Genomic DNA, 16,625 nt, shown 5'->3' on the forward strand with positions numbered 1-16,625 from the left:
CTTTACAACCTCACGGTAGCTGTGGGTCTGCAGTCTGCTTCCTGGGAACAGGCCAGTGCTCATGGGCTGGCCATGCTACAGTCAGGGCATCGGCCGGGGCCATGGGCTCATCTGGGTCTCAGGGTCCCCTTTCCAGCTCACGTGGTTGTGGCAGAATCCAGCTCCCTGTGGCTGTGTGGCTGAGGGCCCCGTTTCCTGGCTGGCTGTTGGCCGGGGACCACCATCCGCTCCCTGAGGCCACCGGCAGGCCTGGACCACGTGGCCCCCACCCATGGCAGCTTGCTTCGTCTACAAGGCTCGCAGGATGGTGCCTCTCTGATTTCCTCCATCTCTGTCGTCTAAGCCTTCACCAAAGAGCTCAGCTAATTAGGTTAGGCCCACCAAGATAATCTCTCAATGAACTGGAAGTCAACTGATTAAAGCCCTCAGTTACATGCGCAGAATTCTTCCACCTTTGCCACGTGACATAAGAATCACAGAAGCGATAGCCAGCATGTTGCCAGGTTTCTGCCACACTTGAGGGTGGTGGGAATCTGGCGGGGGACGCAGGGCGGTGTATCCCGGAGTCCTGCCTGCCAGACGGGTCTCCCTGGCAGGAGTGGCTAGAAGGAGGGCTGGAAGGGGCAGGGGTGGCCCGTGAGGCCTGCGTGGGTGGCTCAGGAGATGCTGTCTCAACCCGTAGGTCTGGTGTGGGACTCACTGGCTCCAGCCAGACTATGTTCTACGCAGAAGTGACAGATGCCCAGCGGGGCAGCCCGGGCGGGGGCCTGGCAGAGGAGGGCGAGCTCATTGAGGTGGTGCACCTGCCCCTGGATGGTGCCCAGGCCTTCGCGGATGACCCGGATGTCCCCAAGACCCTCGGTGTCATCTTTGGCATCTCATGGTTCTTCAGCTGTGTGGCCCCTGGCCTGGGTCCCCAGTGAGACTCCAGGGGCTCAAGATCAAGGCTGGTTCTGGCCACTCGCCCTACAGATCAAATAAAGGCTCGTGTGGCTCCAGCCTGTGTCCACTGGTTCCGAGCTGTGACCAGGGGTGGGCTGGGGGAGGTGGAGGGACAGTGGATCTTTCCCAGATGGGCCCTGGGGGAGGGTGGGCTCTCCATGAGAGCCTCTCAGCTCCACTGGGAAGCCTCTGGCTGCAGGCAGGGAAGGGACGGCTGTGGGCAGCTGGTGGTGGGCAGAGGACTAAGGTCAGGCCTTAGGTGGGGGCCTGGGGAGAGACAGGGAGGATGGTGCCAGGCCAGGCCACCTCCCAGGGCAGGGGAGGTGGGGATGGGGGCTCGGCCGGGCAAGCACTCGAGGAGGACTGCGTGGTGGGCCACAGGGTGGCCGTATGGCCATGGTAGTGGCAGCTGAGCCAGCCCTCAGGAGGCGGGGGTGGGGATGGAAGTGCGGGCTGTGCATTCCGGAGGGCACACGCTCCCAGCTCCGGGGCTGAGCTAGAGCCCCTCTCCGGGAGCCCGAAGCCAGAGCTGCTCTGGATCTGGGTCTCGTGCCCCCAGTAGCCCCTGCATCCCCTGGGCCGTTGGGAGTTTGTGCCAGCCTGCGTGTGGGCCTGCAAGCCCAGAAGGACCCCTGCCCTGCACACTCGCCTGCGTCTGTGGCCCTTAAACACTTGGGGTCACAGGAGGGCCCGGTGCCCACTCAGCTACACACCCAGTAAGGCCTCCACAGGTAATGGGTGGATTGGAGCCCATTGTGGAGAGTATGCCGCAATCTCGGGCCTTTGCAGGATGGGGGCCTGGCCTGAGGGCTGGGGAAGCTCCTGGAGGGAGGGCCAGCCTGACCCTTCCCCTGAGCCCTCCAAGTGCTCCGGCTAGCCCCATGGGCCATGCTGTGGGTGATGGGTTTTGGGCGGTTTGGAGAGGGCAAGGCGTCCAGGGGCTGTTGCCGTCACAGGCAGGGGGGGGACTGGAGTGGCCAGGAGCTGTGCTGCAAACCTCACTTAGTGCCCTGAGCCGCCGTGTGCCCTGGGACTGGGCCTCAGGCCGTCATGGTGGAAGATGCTGAACAAGACCATGCCTTTGGCTCTCACTGAGACCCTGTTGTCAGGTGGGGACGCCTCACTTGGGCTGAGGTCCACCTGCCCCCCTGTAATCCCCCTGCCCCGGCCCCAGGCTGACCCCATGCAGGCAGGTGTTTTTTTCTGAGCATGCATGGAGGGTCCGTCCCTCCTGCTGGCCTGGGGAGTGCTTGGGGGGCTCAGCCCAGTTGGGACCGGCACAGTGCAGACAGCCCCTGGCCTGGCGACGGAGGCTGCCCCGCGGAGGCCGTGCCCAAGGGGCCCGCTCAAGCAGCACCACCTGTATGCAAATGCTGGCTGCACCCAGGTGGGGCCTCCTGCGAGCCCCGCCAGTGAGGGACCTGCTGCCGAGGAGGGGCCCTCAGGCATGGGGTGTGTGCCCAAGGGGCTGGCAGGGCAGGGCTGGGCTGCAGTGGGGTCCTGGGCAGCCCCGCTCCACCCTGTCCGGAGGAGCCCAGCGGGGCTGCAGTGCATCTGGAGAACAGCTCACTGCCCAGCCTAGAACCACCCCACCCTGGCTCTCTCCCTTGCGGCCTGCCTGGTGCCCACCTCTAGCACTCCACTGTCCTTGGCGGGCCTGCAGGCATTGCCCACGGCCTCAGATCGGCCTCTGGCAGGAATGGGTGGCGCCGGCAGCTCCCTGTGCTGTGGGGAGCAAGCTGGAGGCTCCGAACTGGCAGGGTTGGGGGTGAGGGACAGAGCCCCTGGATGTGGGTGCAGCCCAGCCCCCTCAGGCTGCTCTGCGGCCTGACCGGACAGGTCAGCAGGCACTGCTGCTGGGCCTAATGGAGCTGGCATCGATTTCCCGGCACTGGGGGCTTGGGGGGGGGTGCTGTAACCGGAAACTCCCCTCCCTGCTGCTATATTTGGCAGCACAGAACGCGGGCGGAAGCGCAGCTCACTCCTGGGCCAAGCCGGCTCTGTCCGAACTCCGGGCAGCCTGCCCCCCAGCCTGGTCCTGAAGGCCCGCTGCCAGCGTGGGGGCCTCCACCCCACGTACGCCTTGGGCACAAGCGGCGCACCCACCTCGGAACGTGCCTGAGAACCCCTCTTACTGGGGAGCTCAGGGAGGGAGCCCCCAGGCGAGGGGGCAGGTGGAGCTGGGTGGGAGACACATATTGTGACCCAGTGGGTCCCAGAGCAGGGACAGGGTCTTCCTGGAAGAGGCAGGGCGGCCTGGCCTGAAGCAGGAGCCCTGGCCCCATCAGATCCCCAGCCCTCCAGCCCAAGGGCTGCAGAAATCCCTATGGGGGGACCCCAAAGGGGAGGACTTACCCATCTCCCCGCAGCCCCCAAGGCCTACCCCTTGCCTGAAGTGGCCACCTTCCTGACTTGACCCTTTCCTGGGTATTCAGTCTGGGCTGTGGCTCCTAGGGAACAGGAGGGAAAGGGGACAGTGAGTGGGAGGGGGCTTCCATGCCCTGCTGGGTGGCCCCCTGGGAGCCAGCCCCCGACAGGCATCCTGGGTCTGCTGGCCCCCTGGTACTGCCCTGATTCTCACCCAGCTGCTCTGGGCCGGGAGGACCCCCGTCCTGCTCCCACGAGGTCTGGGGGGAGGCAGATGAGGCCAAGCCATTGTCTCCCTAGCTTTGCAGGGCAGGTGGGGGCTCTCTGCATCCCCGAGGCAGGGCTGGCCCTCAGGAAGGGCCCTGGGGAGGCTGCATCCTTGGATAGGCTGAGCCTGAATCTCGAGATGGACTGAGCATCCCTCACGGGTGCCTCCAAGCTGAGACAGCTCTGGGCGGGGAGAGCGCCATTGCTGAAACGCAGCAGCTTCTGGAGCTGGCCGCGCAGCAAGTCTCTGGGCTGTCCTTCCCTCCCAAGCTGTGGCCACGGGCAGGAAGCTGCAGAGGTGGCTGAGGGAGGGGCACACCGGGGGGTTGTTCTCTGGATCCCGCCTCTCACTTTGCCAGGAATTCCCCCTGCTCGGTCCCTCCACTGCCAGGCCCTGGCCCGGTCACTGTCCTTCTCACTTGCACTGTGGCCCTGCCCTCGCCCCCTGCTGCCCCTGCCCCGCAGCCAGGGATCTCTGTGAGAATGTAAGTCACCACCACCGGGCAGCGCAACCCGGCTAGCTGCTCTCCGTGCTTCCCTTGGTCTTAGCATGAAGACCAGTGGAGAGGCCCAGTGCAGCCCGGCACCCACTACCACCAGAAGCCTCACCTAGGCCCCTCACCCGCTTGGCCTGTGCCACTGTGTCCTTCTCACAGGCCTTCATGGGGGTCAGGCTTCCTCACCCCGGGGCCTTTGCATGTGCCGTTCCCAGCTCCTCACCCGGCTGACCCTCGCCTGCCTTTGGGTCTTAGCAGGCCCCCTGTACAGTTTGCCCTGTTGGCCTCACCGTTACAGTTTGTCATTCTATCTCTGTTCACCCCTAGACCAGGGCCCCCCCCAGGGGTTCACCACTTGGCTGAATGCTGGGCAGAGGCACCCAGGGCTTCCCTGGATAGTGGGGCGGTGGGCATGGACCAGGATGGAGCCCTGATTCCCTGGAGCTGTGCATGTGTGTGTGTGTGTGGGGGGGTCTCCTCACTTGTCTTGGGGTCTGCAGTACATGGGTGCCTGCTTCTGGGCCAGGGCAGAGAGAAGGAAGCATCCCCACAGTGACCCCCCCCTTCCCGGCCAGCAGTAACTGGAAGGCTGTGAACACAGCTTGCATTCCCTTATTTGGTGGGGGTCGCTGTGTGTGGCAGGCCTGGCTTGTGTCCTGTCCCCTCATCCTAGCAGACAGAGGGGCTCAGGTAGGGAGGGATGGGCCCGCGAAGCAGAGCCAGGCCCACCCCTTCAGGGCCTTCCAGCTGCCCCCAATGCCCGGATCCTGGAGGGGCTGCTTAGCGGCAGCGCCGATACACCCCATGTTGGGGTGGTATTCTCTGACCTCGGGGCCCCTTGGGCAGCTTGCCGCACACCCTAGTGAGAGAGGGCGCGGCGCTTGCGCTCCCGAGCCCCTTCTGCCAGGCCCTCCGCCCCCGCGCTTGGCCCCCTTCAAAGCCGCTTCTCCCAGGAAGCCTTCCGCGCCCCACCCCGCCCCAGCCGGCGCCGGCCGCAGCAGCTACTCGATCCAGGCAGGGACTGCACTCCCAGCGCCCAGCGCCCAGCGCCCAGCGCCCAGCCAAGGGGCCCACGGCAGACTTGCGCGAGGAGCCAGAGGAGAGAAGATAGCCCAGTTATTGCGGGGTGGGGCCGGACCCCTGCGGACCTCGGGGTCCCTAGCTGCCCCGGCGACCGCCAGCCCTGGAAGGGACCCCGCTTGCTGGAGGGGAGCTGATGTTTGCAGACAAGGAACCCTTGGGGTTGACCCCGGGTGGGGGGGCGTCGCGAGGTCACCCCGGCAGAGGGCAGCACGGTGATGACGGAGGGGCGGGACGTGGGGACCTGGTGACCAGGACAGCAGGAGGAGCCTCTCTGGGAAGCTCTCACCTCGTCCTTCTGAACGTGCACCACCGTCTCTATTCCCTGACCGTGTCCCCGCGTCCCCGCCCGAGCCCAGTCTCCGGCCTGGGTGTTCCGCAAGAGCGTGGCCTGCCGACCCCCGCGCCGGCGCGGACCCGGGCACCCAGCTTACGCCGCGGAGCATCTGTTGCCTGGCGGCCCGACCCGCGACCCGTGCGGCGGCAGGGCAGGGGTGTCGGAGAGGAGCAGCGCCCCCTGCGGCCGGCGTGGAGGCGGTAGGGGCGGCGCGGCGGGGGACATTCCCCAAGGAAGGGTCCCAGGCCGCGCCCGCCCCGCGTGGGGGCAGAGCCCTGATTTGTGCTGGAGGCGGCTTCTCCCCTGGGACGGCGAGGAGCGCGGCGGCGGCGCACTGATGGGAGGGGACCTCGGCGGTGACCTCAGGGGCGCCCCACCCCCGGCTCCTGACACCCGGCGGGGCTCGGGCGAAGGGAGGCCGCTTGGCGGCGCCGGCCCCCGCACGCCGGCTTTGGCGGAGGCGTGACGGAACCCCGGCCGCCGCGGAGCCCGGCGAAGCGCGCGCCGGGCCTGGGCGCGGGCAGGAGCGCCCTCCGCCGCCTTTAAAGCCGGGCGCCCCCGGCCCCCCCAGCCCCACCCCGCGGCGCGGCCCCGCCCCCTTATGCATATGCAGGTACGCGGGTGACGAATGGGCGAGCGAGCTGTCAGTCTCGTCCCGAACTTGTTGGCTGCGGGCGCCGGGAGCGCGGGCGCGCAGAGCCGAGGCCGGGACCCGCCGCCGCCGCCGCTGCCGCCGCCGCCGCCGCCGCCGCGAGGGAGGGAGCCGGGCCGGAGAGCGGCCGCCTGCGAGCCCGAGCCGCCGCCGCCCCGCGCGCCCGCCGCCCAGGCCCGCGTCCAGGCCGGCGCCCGCATCGCCGCCCCGACCCCGCCCGCCGCCGCCGCCGCCGCCGCCGCTGCCGCTGCCGCCGGCGCTCGGAGGGCGGGCAGGCGGGCGCTGGGGGAGCCGGCGCGGGCCGGGGCGGCGATGCGGGCTTGGGGCGGGGGGCGCCTGCCCCGGAGGCTGCTGCTGCTGCTGGCGCTCTGCGTGCAGGTGAGCGGGGGGGCGCGGACGGGGCGCACCCGGCCGCCCCTCGGGGCCGGGCGGCTCCGCTGCGGGCGCCGCCGTTCGCAGCCCTCGAGGCTGCGCGCCGCAGCGGGGGCTCTGGGCGGGTCCCCCAGCCCCGCGCCCCGGCTCCCCGACCCCGGCCCGCGCCTCCACGCGCTCTCTCTCTGCCTTATTTTTAGGCGGCACGGCCCATGGGCTATTTCGAGCTGCAGCTGAGCGCGCTGCGGAACGTGAACGGGGAGCTGCTGAACGGCGCCTGCTGTGACGGCGACGGCCGGACGACGCGCGCGGGGGGCTGCGGCCACGACGAGTGCGACACGTACGTGCGCGTGTGCCTCAAGGAGTACCAGGCCAAGGTGACGCCCACGGGGCCCTGCAGCTACGGCCACGGCGCCACGCCCGTGCTGGGCGGCAACTCGTTCTACCTGCCACCGGCGGGCGCCGCGGGGGACCGGGCGCGGGCGCGGGCCCGGGCCGGAGGCGACCAGGACCCCGGTCTCGTCGTCATCCCCTTCCAGTTCGCCTGGCCGGTACGTGCCCCCCGCCCCCGCCCCCGCCCTCCCCTCCCTCGGTGCCCGCCGCCCCTCCGGCACCTGCGGCCGGGCCCTGCTTGCCGACTGCGCGCACCCGGACGGGGCGGGGCCGGCAGGGGGCGCCGCGCGGCGGGCCGGCCTGGGGCGCGTGCTCCGTGGGGCTCGGTCCGCGCCTGGCCACGTGGGCGCGCGGGGGTCGCGGCAGGGGCGGGGCGGGGCGGGGGGTGGTGGCCGCGGCCCGCGTGCGCGGCGGCCTGCGGCGTGTGCCTGCGTCTCCTTGCGCGTGTCTGTGTTGGGTGGGGGGAGGCGAGGCGCGGCGAGGCGCGGCGCCCGGGGCCCGGGCAGGCCGCGGAGGCATGTGCGCCGCGCGTGCTGGGGCTGGTCTGGGGCAGGCCCTGGCGGAGCCGCCCCGGGCCCGTGGCCAGCCTTCGCCCGCCCTGCTGTTTCCTGGATGCCCGAGGGTGGAGGTGGGGGGCAGCTCGGGCTGGCGCCCGGGGACCTGGGCCCCGGAGGACCCAATGTGCGAGTGCTGGCGCACCCCCTGCCGCCGGCCCGGGACCCTCCCCCTACCCCCTCCTCCTCCCTTCCTCACCCCGCCCCGGGGAAGAGACAGTGGGCCCTGGTGTGATCTTGTATGGTATCACCCCTTTGTAGGCTTTTGGTTTTGTTTGTTCTTTCTTTTGAGGGGGCTGTGGGGGGTGCCAGGCAGGCGGGAACCATGGGCTTGGGAATGCTGGGAGGGACGTGGCCCAGCCCTGTGGGCTGTCCTGGGGCAGGCAGGCAGGGGGATGTGCCCAAATATCTGGGTGGGCCAGCCAAGGCCTCCGGATGCCTGAGGTGGTCCACTTTGTGAAGCAGAACCTGCCCCCTTCCCCCACACTGGAGGTTTTTGCGGCAAGCCTGGGTGGGGCAGGAATGAGAGAAGACCCCGGAGAGGTAGCCCAGTGTGCAGGAACTGGCCAGGGATAGCTGGGGTGGGCTTGGGAGAGGATCTGTGAGCAGGGAGGGCCTGGAATAGCGTGCCAGGCTGTGATTGGCAGCCCAACCTTCTAACCGAGGACTGTGGCTGGACCAGCCAGTGGGGAGCACCAGGAACGGGTCCACCTGGTACCCTGGTCCGGGGGAGGCTGGGAGTTGAGGCCAAGCTGGCCAAGGTTGGGCCACGAGGACCCACCCCATGGGGGGCTGGGCCTTCCTGCCCCAACCCTGGCTCTGAGTCTTGTGCTGACACCTTGTCCTAAGCTTAGACCAGGCGGCTTTGCTCTCTACCCCATCCTTGCTCCTTTTTGAACTCCGAGCTATAGGGAGGATGGCCAGGGTCCCCTCTGGCCTGGGCGCCGCCCCTGCGTGCCTGGCTGGACTCTGGGGTCTCCCTTGACCTCGGGACCTTGGGTGGGAAGTGCATCCCTGATGGAGAAGGCAGGGGCAGGCCTGGGAGGGCCCCAGGCAGTTTCGGATAAGCTCAGCCCCCTCGCCCCCACAGGGGTGTAGCAGGCAGGTCTGAGCAGAGCCCGCAGCCTGTCATCTGCACTTGGGCCTGAGCCAGCGTGGCTCCAAATCGCTACCTGAGGATGTGTTTTCTGCTTGAGTTGGCAGTGCTGGGGGTGGGGGCAGGGAGGCCTGGGAGGAATGTGGCGGGGCCAGCGCGTGCCCCTCACGGCTCTTGGCCCCATGGGCTGGCGGGGGGCGGGGGAGCCCGGGAGTCTGGGCAGCAGCTTCTGGGACCTCACCCCTCCTCCCCCTGCTGCTTCCCCCAGGAGGGGGCTCAGTCTCAGCCCTGGGCCACGGGGCGGCTGTGTTTGGGGGGCAGCTTCGGCCTCTCTGCTCCCCGCCAGCGGCGCAGCCTGGCGGCTGGGCGCCTAGCTGGTTTGTGATGCCAGTGCCCTGGTATTTCCGCGCCCCGCGGCCACGCTGCCTCGGTTTGCTGCAAGTCCAGCTCCGTCCCGTGAGCTGGGGCGCGTTTGAAACTGCATTTGGGCCTCATGGGGGAGGGTGGGGGTGGGGGGGCTCCGGCCCAGGACCAGCTTGCACTCTGGGAGTAGGAGGTGGGGGGAGGGCCTCGAAAGTGGCCGGAGCGGGAAAGGGGGCACCTGTGGAAGGGCGTAGGAAGCGGCCCCTCCTGCCCCCTGCCCACACCCCTGGAGGTAGGACGATAGGAGCTAGTCTGGGCTCTGCACCCCCACCCCCTCCAGCTGCCCTCGGCCAGTCCCGAAGCCTTCTGCGCCCTGCCCTGGTCGCACGGGCTGCGCCGCCTATGGTGCGTGGTTCCAGTTGGGGTCAGGCTCCGTGTTTGCAGAGGAGCGGGCCCAGGCTTTTGGAGGTGGGGAGGTCAGGGTAAAGCTGCCGGGAGGCAGCCCGGGGTTGGGGTGATGGCTGCTCCTCTCCTGACCCACCTCACAGATGCCCCATGCCTCCCCCTTGCGCCCCAGGAGTTCAGTGACCCCTCGTAGGTCCAGGTGCCTAGGCAGCAGTTGACAGGGTAGAGACCATGTCTGATCACGCGTGGACGTGTGCACATGTGTGTGTGTGCACGTGTGTGTGCACTTCCTCTGGGTGCGGGAGGTAGCCAGTGGAGGGTTTGGGGGGCCTTGTGAGTGGTGAACTCAGAGGGGCTGGCTGATGGGGGGTAGCGTGGCAGCCAGGGCCCCGTCCTGAGGGAGGGGCCGGCAGGAGCTGCACCCCTTCCTACTTGGGCCAGGCTCGGGCTACCGGGACCCCGGGACCCCACCCATATGTGTCCCCTGTGGTGTGCACCGTGGGTTCAAGGAGAGGGCTGTGTATGTGGACAGACCCTGACAGTGCAGCCACCTGAGACCTTGGGCCATAGCAGGTTCTGGGGCCCGGCTTTCCCACCTGTGAAATGGGGCCACGGTGGGATCTCACGAAGGGGGCAGGGCTGTGGGGTGCAGGCTCGGCCTTGGGGAAGCCCCCAGGCTGACTCCCTGGCCCACCTCGCCTCCTCTTCCATCTGTGCCCCGCAGAAGGCCAGAGTCCCTAAGGGGCCGTGGTGTGCTCGGGGTGTGTGTGGGGTCTTTGGCCAGTTAGGGAGGATCTGGTGGGTTGTGAACACGGGGCCTGACTCTACTGTGGCCAGTGGCCCCGGGAGCTTGTCAGCTGTGAGTTTCCAGCCCAAGATGGGCCAGGCTGCGGTCTACGGCCAGGGGCACCTGAGCTGCCCTTGGTGGTGGGACTGCATCCTGCCTGTGCTCCCCGCCGCTCCTAAGGAGCTCAGGGCAGGATGGGCCCTGGTCCCCACCCTACCCCTGGGGCACACTGGGGCCCTTGCACGCATCCTTCCCATGCCATCCCAGAGGGGGCCGGGAGTCCTGCTTGGCTGAGGCTCAGCAGGCCACGCTCCACTCTGTGCCTCGTCACCTGCTTGGTGTCCGGAGTCTTGTTTGAGGCTTTGGTGTGGGGGCAGCAGGGCAGAGCTGGAAGGGCTGCACCAGCCAGTGGAGGGCTTGGAAACGGACTGGAGGCTTTGTCCTTAGGCTTGGAGGGGGTGGGTTGGGGAGGAAGGCTGCGGTACGACAGGGATGCTGGAGGGTTGGTGGCAGGGGCTTTATGGGAGGGACTGTGGTTTTTAGGACCTCATTCAGCTGTTCTGTGGTAATCTAGATGTGGTGGGCAGGGGGGCAGGCTGGGTGACAAGCATCTCTAATTTCCAGGCCTGAGCTAGGGTCCCCATCCCCAGACCTCGGGTGAGCTGGGGTCCCCATCCCCAGACCCCAGGTGAGCTGGGGTTCCCGTCCCTAGGAGCCTGGGTGAGCTGGGGTCCCCGTCCCTAGGAGCCTGGGTGAGCTGGAGTCCCCATCCCTAGGACCCTGGGTGAGCTGGGGTCCCCATCCTCAGACCCCGGGTGAGCTGGGGTCCCCATCCCTAGGACCCTGGGTGAGCTGGGGTCCCTATTTCCAGACCCCAGGTGAGCTGGGGTCCCCGTCCCCAGACCTCCCCATCTGTAGGACCCTGGGTGAGCTGGGGTCCCTGTCCCCATGCCCAGGTGAGCTGGGGTCCCCATCCCTAGGACCCTGGGTGAGCTGGGGTCCCTATTCCCAGACCCCGGGTAAGCTGGAGTCCCCATCCCCAGGACCCCGGGTGAGCTGGGGTCCCCGTCCCCAGACTCCAGGTGAGCCAGGGTCCCCATCCCCAAACCACAGATCCCAGGTGACCTGGGGTCCTGATTCCCAGGACCCTGGGTGAACTGGGGTCCCTGTCCCTAGACCGTGGGTGAGCTGAGGTCCCTGTCCCCAAACCCCAGGGGCTCCCCATCCCTAGGACCCTGGGTGAGCTGGGGTCCCTATTCCTAGACCCCAGGTGAGCCTGAGGTCCCCATCCCCAGGACCCCGGGTGAGCTGGGGTCCCCATCCCCAGACTCCAGGTGAGCTAGGGTCCTCATCCCCAGACCGCAGACCCCAGGTGAGCTGGGGTCCCCATCCCCAGACTCTGGGTGAGCTGGGGTCCCCATCCCTAAACTGCAGACCCCAGATGAGCTGGGGTCCCCATCCCCAGGACCCCGGGTGAGGAAGGTATGCCTAGTATCAGCAGATTGTGGGCTTTGCTATAGGGACCTTATAGGGTTCATGTGACAAGGCATGGGGAGATCCTGGGCTGAGGATGGGCGCACCCGGCAAGGCCCTGGCTGCTCTGTAGTGTGGAGTGTGGGTGTCTGGGTTCCTCTATGGGGTGGCTGTGTGATCCATTCCTCCTGCCGAGCCCTGGAGGGAGGTGGCCCCCTCTCCCTCTCCCCGGGGACAATGGCGGCAGAGGCCCGGGCTTCTCCAAGGCTCAGGTTTCAGGAAATGTATCTGTGCTTAGAGCTCCTGGCGCCAGCACCACGCTCTGCTCCGCGGGGGGCTGGGTTGCTGATGCGGGATGCTGCGGGAGGAAGCCAGGTTGGAGCCCATGGACTCGGGCAGTGGGCAGCAGGGGCTGTGCTGGGCCTTCTTGGCCATGGAGCGCCCCAGGCCCTGGGGTGTGGTGCACAGGTCCCAGGTCCGCCCTGTACCATCTGCGTGTCTTTGGGCTGCTGTGTTGTCTTCCCTGAGGCGTAGGACCTGGCCTCGGGGGTCTGGGCTGGGGGTCAGGCTGGGGGTCCGCCTATGTGGTGCAGGTGGGCCAGGGCAGTCTTTCTGGAAGAGGTGTGGCTGGGCCTTCAGGGACTCAGGCCAGCTCGCCGGGCGGGTGGCCCAGCTGAGGCTGGCCTGGGAGGAGGGGCCGGGGCTCCTCCGAGTGCTAGCTAGGGATGCCCTCAGCCGTCCCCGCTCAGCTCTCATTGCCCCAGCCCCATCCCTGGAGCCCTAGGACACCGAAGAGGCCTCCAGCCCAGGCCTGTTGCCTCTCCTGCCCTCTGGGGACCCTGTCCTGGCCCGAGGCACGCGCATCAGAAAGCGCAGGGACGAGAGGTTGCCGTTTGCATCGGGGAAACTGAGTCTTGGAGGCCGGCCCTGTGGGCGGAGAGGAGGCTGGGGGCCCAGCGCTGGGGGAGGTGCGCCTGCTGGCTCAGGTTCTCCCTGGATGACTTCCTGCTGTCTGTGTGTGGGGAGCCCAGCTGGCGGGCGCTGGGGCCCTTTAGGGTGGGCGGGCGGGGGCGCATCCTGTGGGAGCAGGTAACTGGAGCCCGGAGCTCGGACGAAGGTGGTGGTAATCCTACCTGAGTGGCTGGCGTGGGGTTTCCTGGGAGCCAGGAGGAGCTCCCCACTCACCTGAAGCCCAGGTGCTCGTCCCGCTGGTGTTCTCTCGTGTCCAGCCCGCGGTCCCCGCACCTGCCCGTGCCCAGCCTCACGGACCCAGCAGCAGCCACCCACTCTGCTCGGCCTTGGCGACCATGCGCCGTCTGACCCCGCTCCCTCTGTCCTCACGCCCCTGCTCCTCCAGCCCCATGGGCCGGCCACGCCGCCGCCGTCGTCGCAAGTGCTTTCTCAGTCTCAAGGTCTCCCTCTCCGAGGCCTGCCCTGACCCCTGTTCAGAGCAGCACCTCACCTCTGGGTCCCCGCTGACTCATCCGCTAGCAGAGCCGTGCCTGGTGCTCGCTCCTCGAGTGAAAGAATGCAGTGGGGCCTGGGAAGGAGCTGGACCCTCGAGCTGTCACCAGGAATGGCGGGAGTGGTGGGGAAGGCTGGCCTGAGGGAGGCATTCTCAGCACAGGGAGGGAGCCGTGTGTGCAGAGGCCCAGGGGCAGGGTGGGCAGGCCGAGGGGGAGGCAGAGCAGGGGCTGCGGGGCTGGGAGGAGGGCGAGCCCTGGGGGTCTTCGGGGCCCCCATGGACGGGGGTGTGGAGGCCCCACTGGCTGCAGGGAGCTGGCCTGGCTGTGGCCATGGGGCGTGTGTTTACAGGAGACTCAAGAAGTGGGACTGAGAGCCTGGACACAGCTCGACATGGCAGGGAGTGTTCTAGAAGGCTGGCCCCTGGGTTCCCGCCCATGCTCCCGGGTGGCTGTGAGGTCCTGTGGGTTTTCCTGGGGCGTCTGGGAGGCTGTGCTCAGGGCAGGGTCGGCAGTGTAGATAAGGCCCCGTGTAGCTGCAGGTGGGCCAGTGTGTCCTGGGGCCGTCTTGCTGCAGGGACAGTTGCAGGCCTGGGGTGGGCACAAAGAGAGGGTGCCTAAGGGAGGGCCCTCCGGATACCCAGAGGCTGTGGGTGTGGTTGGTGTGGGGCTGGGGTACAGGGCGGCCGGGGCCTGTCTGCGCTGCAGTGTACCGAGGGCAGGACCCGAAGACCTGGGTTTGGCCATCAGCAGGAGGCTGTGGGGCTGGGGGAGCGGCCCCGGCGGCAGCCCTCGACCCTCGGCTGTGAAGCGTGGTTTCCCCGGCACAGCCATACTGCAAGGGCCAGAAGATAGGGGGCGCCGAGGGCGGGGATGAGGCTGGCCTCACCAGGGCGGTCCCGCCTTGGGTGGGAAGCCAGCCAGCCCGTGGCCACACAGGTGGCCCTGTGCCGTGGGCCCCCAACCCGGGGCAGCCGGGGCCGGATGGAGGGGTGGCCAGCGTGTTCACGGCGGGTCTGAAAGGGCTGAGCGGCTCGCATAGGGGAGCCAGTGCCCCCTGCCAGAGCTTGTGCCCGTGAGTGACCAGGGCGGGGCCGCTTGCGGGCTCTGGTGGCTCTCGTGGGGAGGGTGTCCTGAGGTTGCTTGGTGATGTTACCCCCTCACATTGTCCCTGGGCCTCAGCCTCCCCATCTGCACCGCCAGGGCCCCTCCCCGCCCCTTCTGTTCTTCGGAGGAGGCAGGCTTGTGGGTTGGGTGCCCTTGAGCCGGGCACTTGCTGTAGCCTGGGTGAAGCATGGGAGCGTGGGCCGGTCAGGGGCCTCGTGGTGGCTGTGCCTTCTGCCCTCCGTCCCTGGGTGCCCGGGGCAGGGGGGGCAGCTAGGGTGGTGACATGGCCTCGATCCTCTGGGGTCTCTGCTAGCAGCAGGACCTCGTGTTTTCCAGGCCCCAGGGAGGTGCCCAGGGGGGCTCCCACTGGCCATCCTGCAGACCCAGGCCGCCCAGGGGACCCTGGTCTATGGCCGCTCACTTGGGCTGTGCCAGCCCTCAGTCCCCCGCTCTGCTTGGGTCATTCTCCCTTCTCTGCGTGCTGATCAAGCCGGTCCAGCCGGCTAGGTGGGGGCCCCTGGGGCCGCAGGAGCTCAAGGGCCCAGAGCCTCCGTCACATGGAGGCACAGCCGCCTCCCCTGGGTCATTTTGGGGTCTGTTGGGATGTGGCATGAGGCTGCTCCTGAGGACGGAGGGGTGAGGTGGGGGTGGGCCTAGAGGAGGAGGAGCCCTCACGACCCAGGGGCAGCGAGGGGGCACGGGGGAGGGGCGGTGGCCAAGCTGGGATGTGGTAGGTGGGGCAGGCAGGGGCTGTGGGTACCTAACTGCCTGCTCCCGTGTCTGCAGCGCTCCTTTACCCTCATTGTGGAGGCCTGGGACTGGGACAATGACACCACTCCAGATGGTGAGTTTGCTGGGAGCTGGGTGGCTGGGGTGGGCTCTGCGTGCAGGCCCCCTCGCTCAGGGCACGGGGAGGCTGATCCCTACAGCCACAGAGATGCACGTGGCCAGACTCCTGGTCCTTTGCCTGCTGGGGACAAGGGCCCAGGTCCCAGGAAGGCGGCGCCCACCCCCAAGGATCTAGTGTGCGGTTTCCCTCCTTGCCCTGGCTGCTCGGAAGCTCTGCCGTGTGTGTGATCTGCAGAGCTGTGCCCGTACGCACCGCCCCAGTCTTGGCTTCATCTGTGCCATTCTCCTGATGAGCATGTTCTCCTGGGGCCACGTCAGATGCACGGCAGACTGGGCGCCCCTGAGGTGCTCTCTGCCTCTGTGGCCCCTTCTCTGCCGGCCTGTCCTGGAACGTGGGGCTCGATGGCCCTTCCTGAGGCTCACATGCTGGCTGCCAGCCCATGCAGGGGGGTCTTTGGGCCATGTGATGACAGGGCGGAGGGTGTCTCCGTGGACAAACCAGGAGGAGCAGTGCGGGCAGCGGGAGTGAGCAGGTGTGTCTGTGAGCAGCGTGGGCTTGTGTGGTGGGGGAGTGACACGGTTAGTGAGGCCAAGGTCAGGGGGCGAGGCTGCGTGGGCCACCATGAGGACGCCGGCTCTTCCGGGAGGCCGCACGCAGGGCGGACTGGAGGGCTGGGATGCAGGCCGGCATCCAGGAGGCAGTGGGGTGCTAGGCCAGGCCTGTGGGGTGAGTGGGGCTCTGGCCACTCTGGAGGCAGAGGCGTGGGGCTTGCTGCTGGGCTAGACGTCATGAGAGAGAGAGGGGGTCAGGGACGGCCCGAGGAGCTGGCAGGACAGCGGGGCCACCGTGGGGATGGATGTGTTGGTGGGCAGTGTCACGTGGGTCCCGAGGCAGGCTGAGCCCCACGCCCCGCCAGTGATGACGCTGGAGCCTGGAGGGGCCGGGCTGGTGGCAGTGGTCAGAGGCGGCCAGGTGGGTACAGGGCCGGCCGGCCGGGCAGCTCGGCCAGACGGGTTGCGGGGGGCAGGTGCAGGGTGCAAGGCTGTGCCAAGGGAGGGCCGGAGCGGTTGGTCTGCCCCGGCTGCTGCTTAGTGCTGAAGCGCCCCGCATTCCTCCGCCTTTCATCGGCAACATCCCAGACGGGTACGGAAGTGTTGGGGATGGTTTCACGAGCGTGTGTGCCCAGGGTGGTCAGCCTGTGCCCTCAGCCCCTAGCGGGTTCCTCCGAAGTGAGGCGGGGCTGTGGGAGCACCAGCCCGCACCGCCGGGAGGAGGCTTGTCTGAGCACGGGCCGTAGCGTCCGTGGACAGGGATCGCAGCCGAGGCGGGGGGCAGCCCCGCGAGGGCGCCCCCGCGGCCCGTCCACGGCCCTGCGCCCCCCGCGGTGGCCCGGCCCGTGTCCCTGCTGCCCCTGCTCTGCGGCGCGCCCGCCCTGGCCACGGCGGTCCTTCTGTGCCCGCCGCTGCCGTGGCCCCAGCGGGAAGGGCGGCCTTGGCCCGGCTGACTCTGCTGCCCCCCCAAGAGGAGCTGCTGATCGAGCGGGTGTCGCACGCGGGCATGATCAACCCCGAGGACCGCTGGAAGAGCCTGCACTTCAGCGGCCACGTGGCGCACCTGGAG

The 16,625-nt window shown here is 68.5% G+C and overlaps 1 protein-coding gene across 1 annotated transcript in view; it reads left to right on the top strand.

Annotated features, from left to right (window-relative positions):
- The first annotated feature begins 6,384 nt into the window (after positions 1-6,384).
- Positions 6,385-16,625, top strand: part of JAG2 (jagged canonical Notch ligand 2) — a 24,698-nt gene continuing 14,457 nt past the window's right edge. Inside the window, exons 1-4 of the mRNA XM_081829724.1 lie at positions 6,385-6,520; positions 6,715-7,065; positions 14,942-14,999; positions 16,528-16,623. Coding sequence (XP_081685850.1) covers positions 6,455-6,520; positions 6,715-7,065; positions 14,942-14,999; positions 16,528-16,623 — 571 coding nt within the window. The 5' untranslated portion in view covers positions 6,385-6,454. The remainder of the gene's footprint in view (positions 6,521-6,714; positions 7,066-14,941; positions 15,000-16,527; positions 16,624-16,625) is intronic.

The sequence above is a fragment of the Leptonychotes weddellii genome, chromosome 9 (assembly GCF_054177405.1).
Source record: "Leptonychotes weddellii isolate Sample4059 chromosome 9, ASM5417740v2, whole genome shotgun sequence".
NCBI classification, from domain to species: domain Eukaryota; kingdom Metazoa; phylum Chordata; class Mammalia; order Carnivora; family Phocidae; genus Leptonychotes; species Leptonychotes weddellii.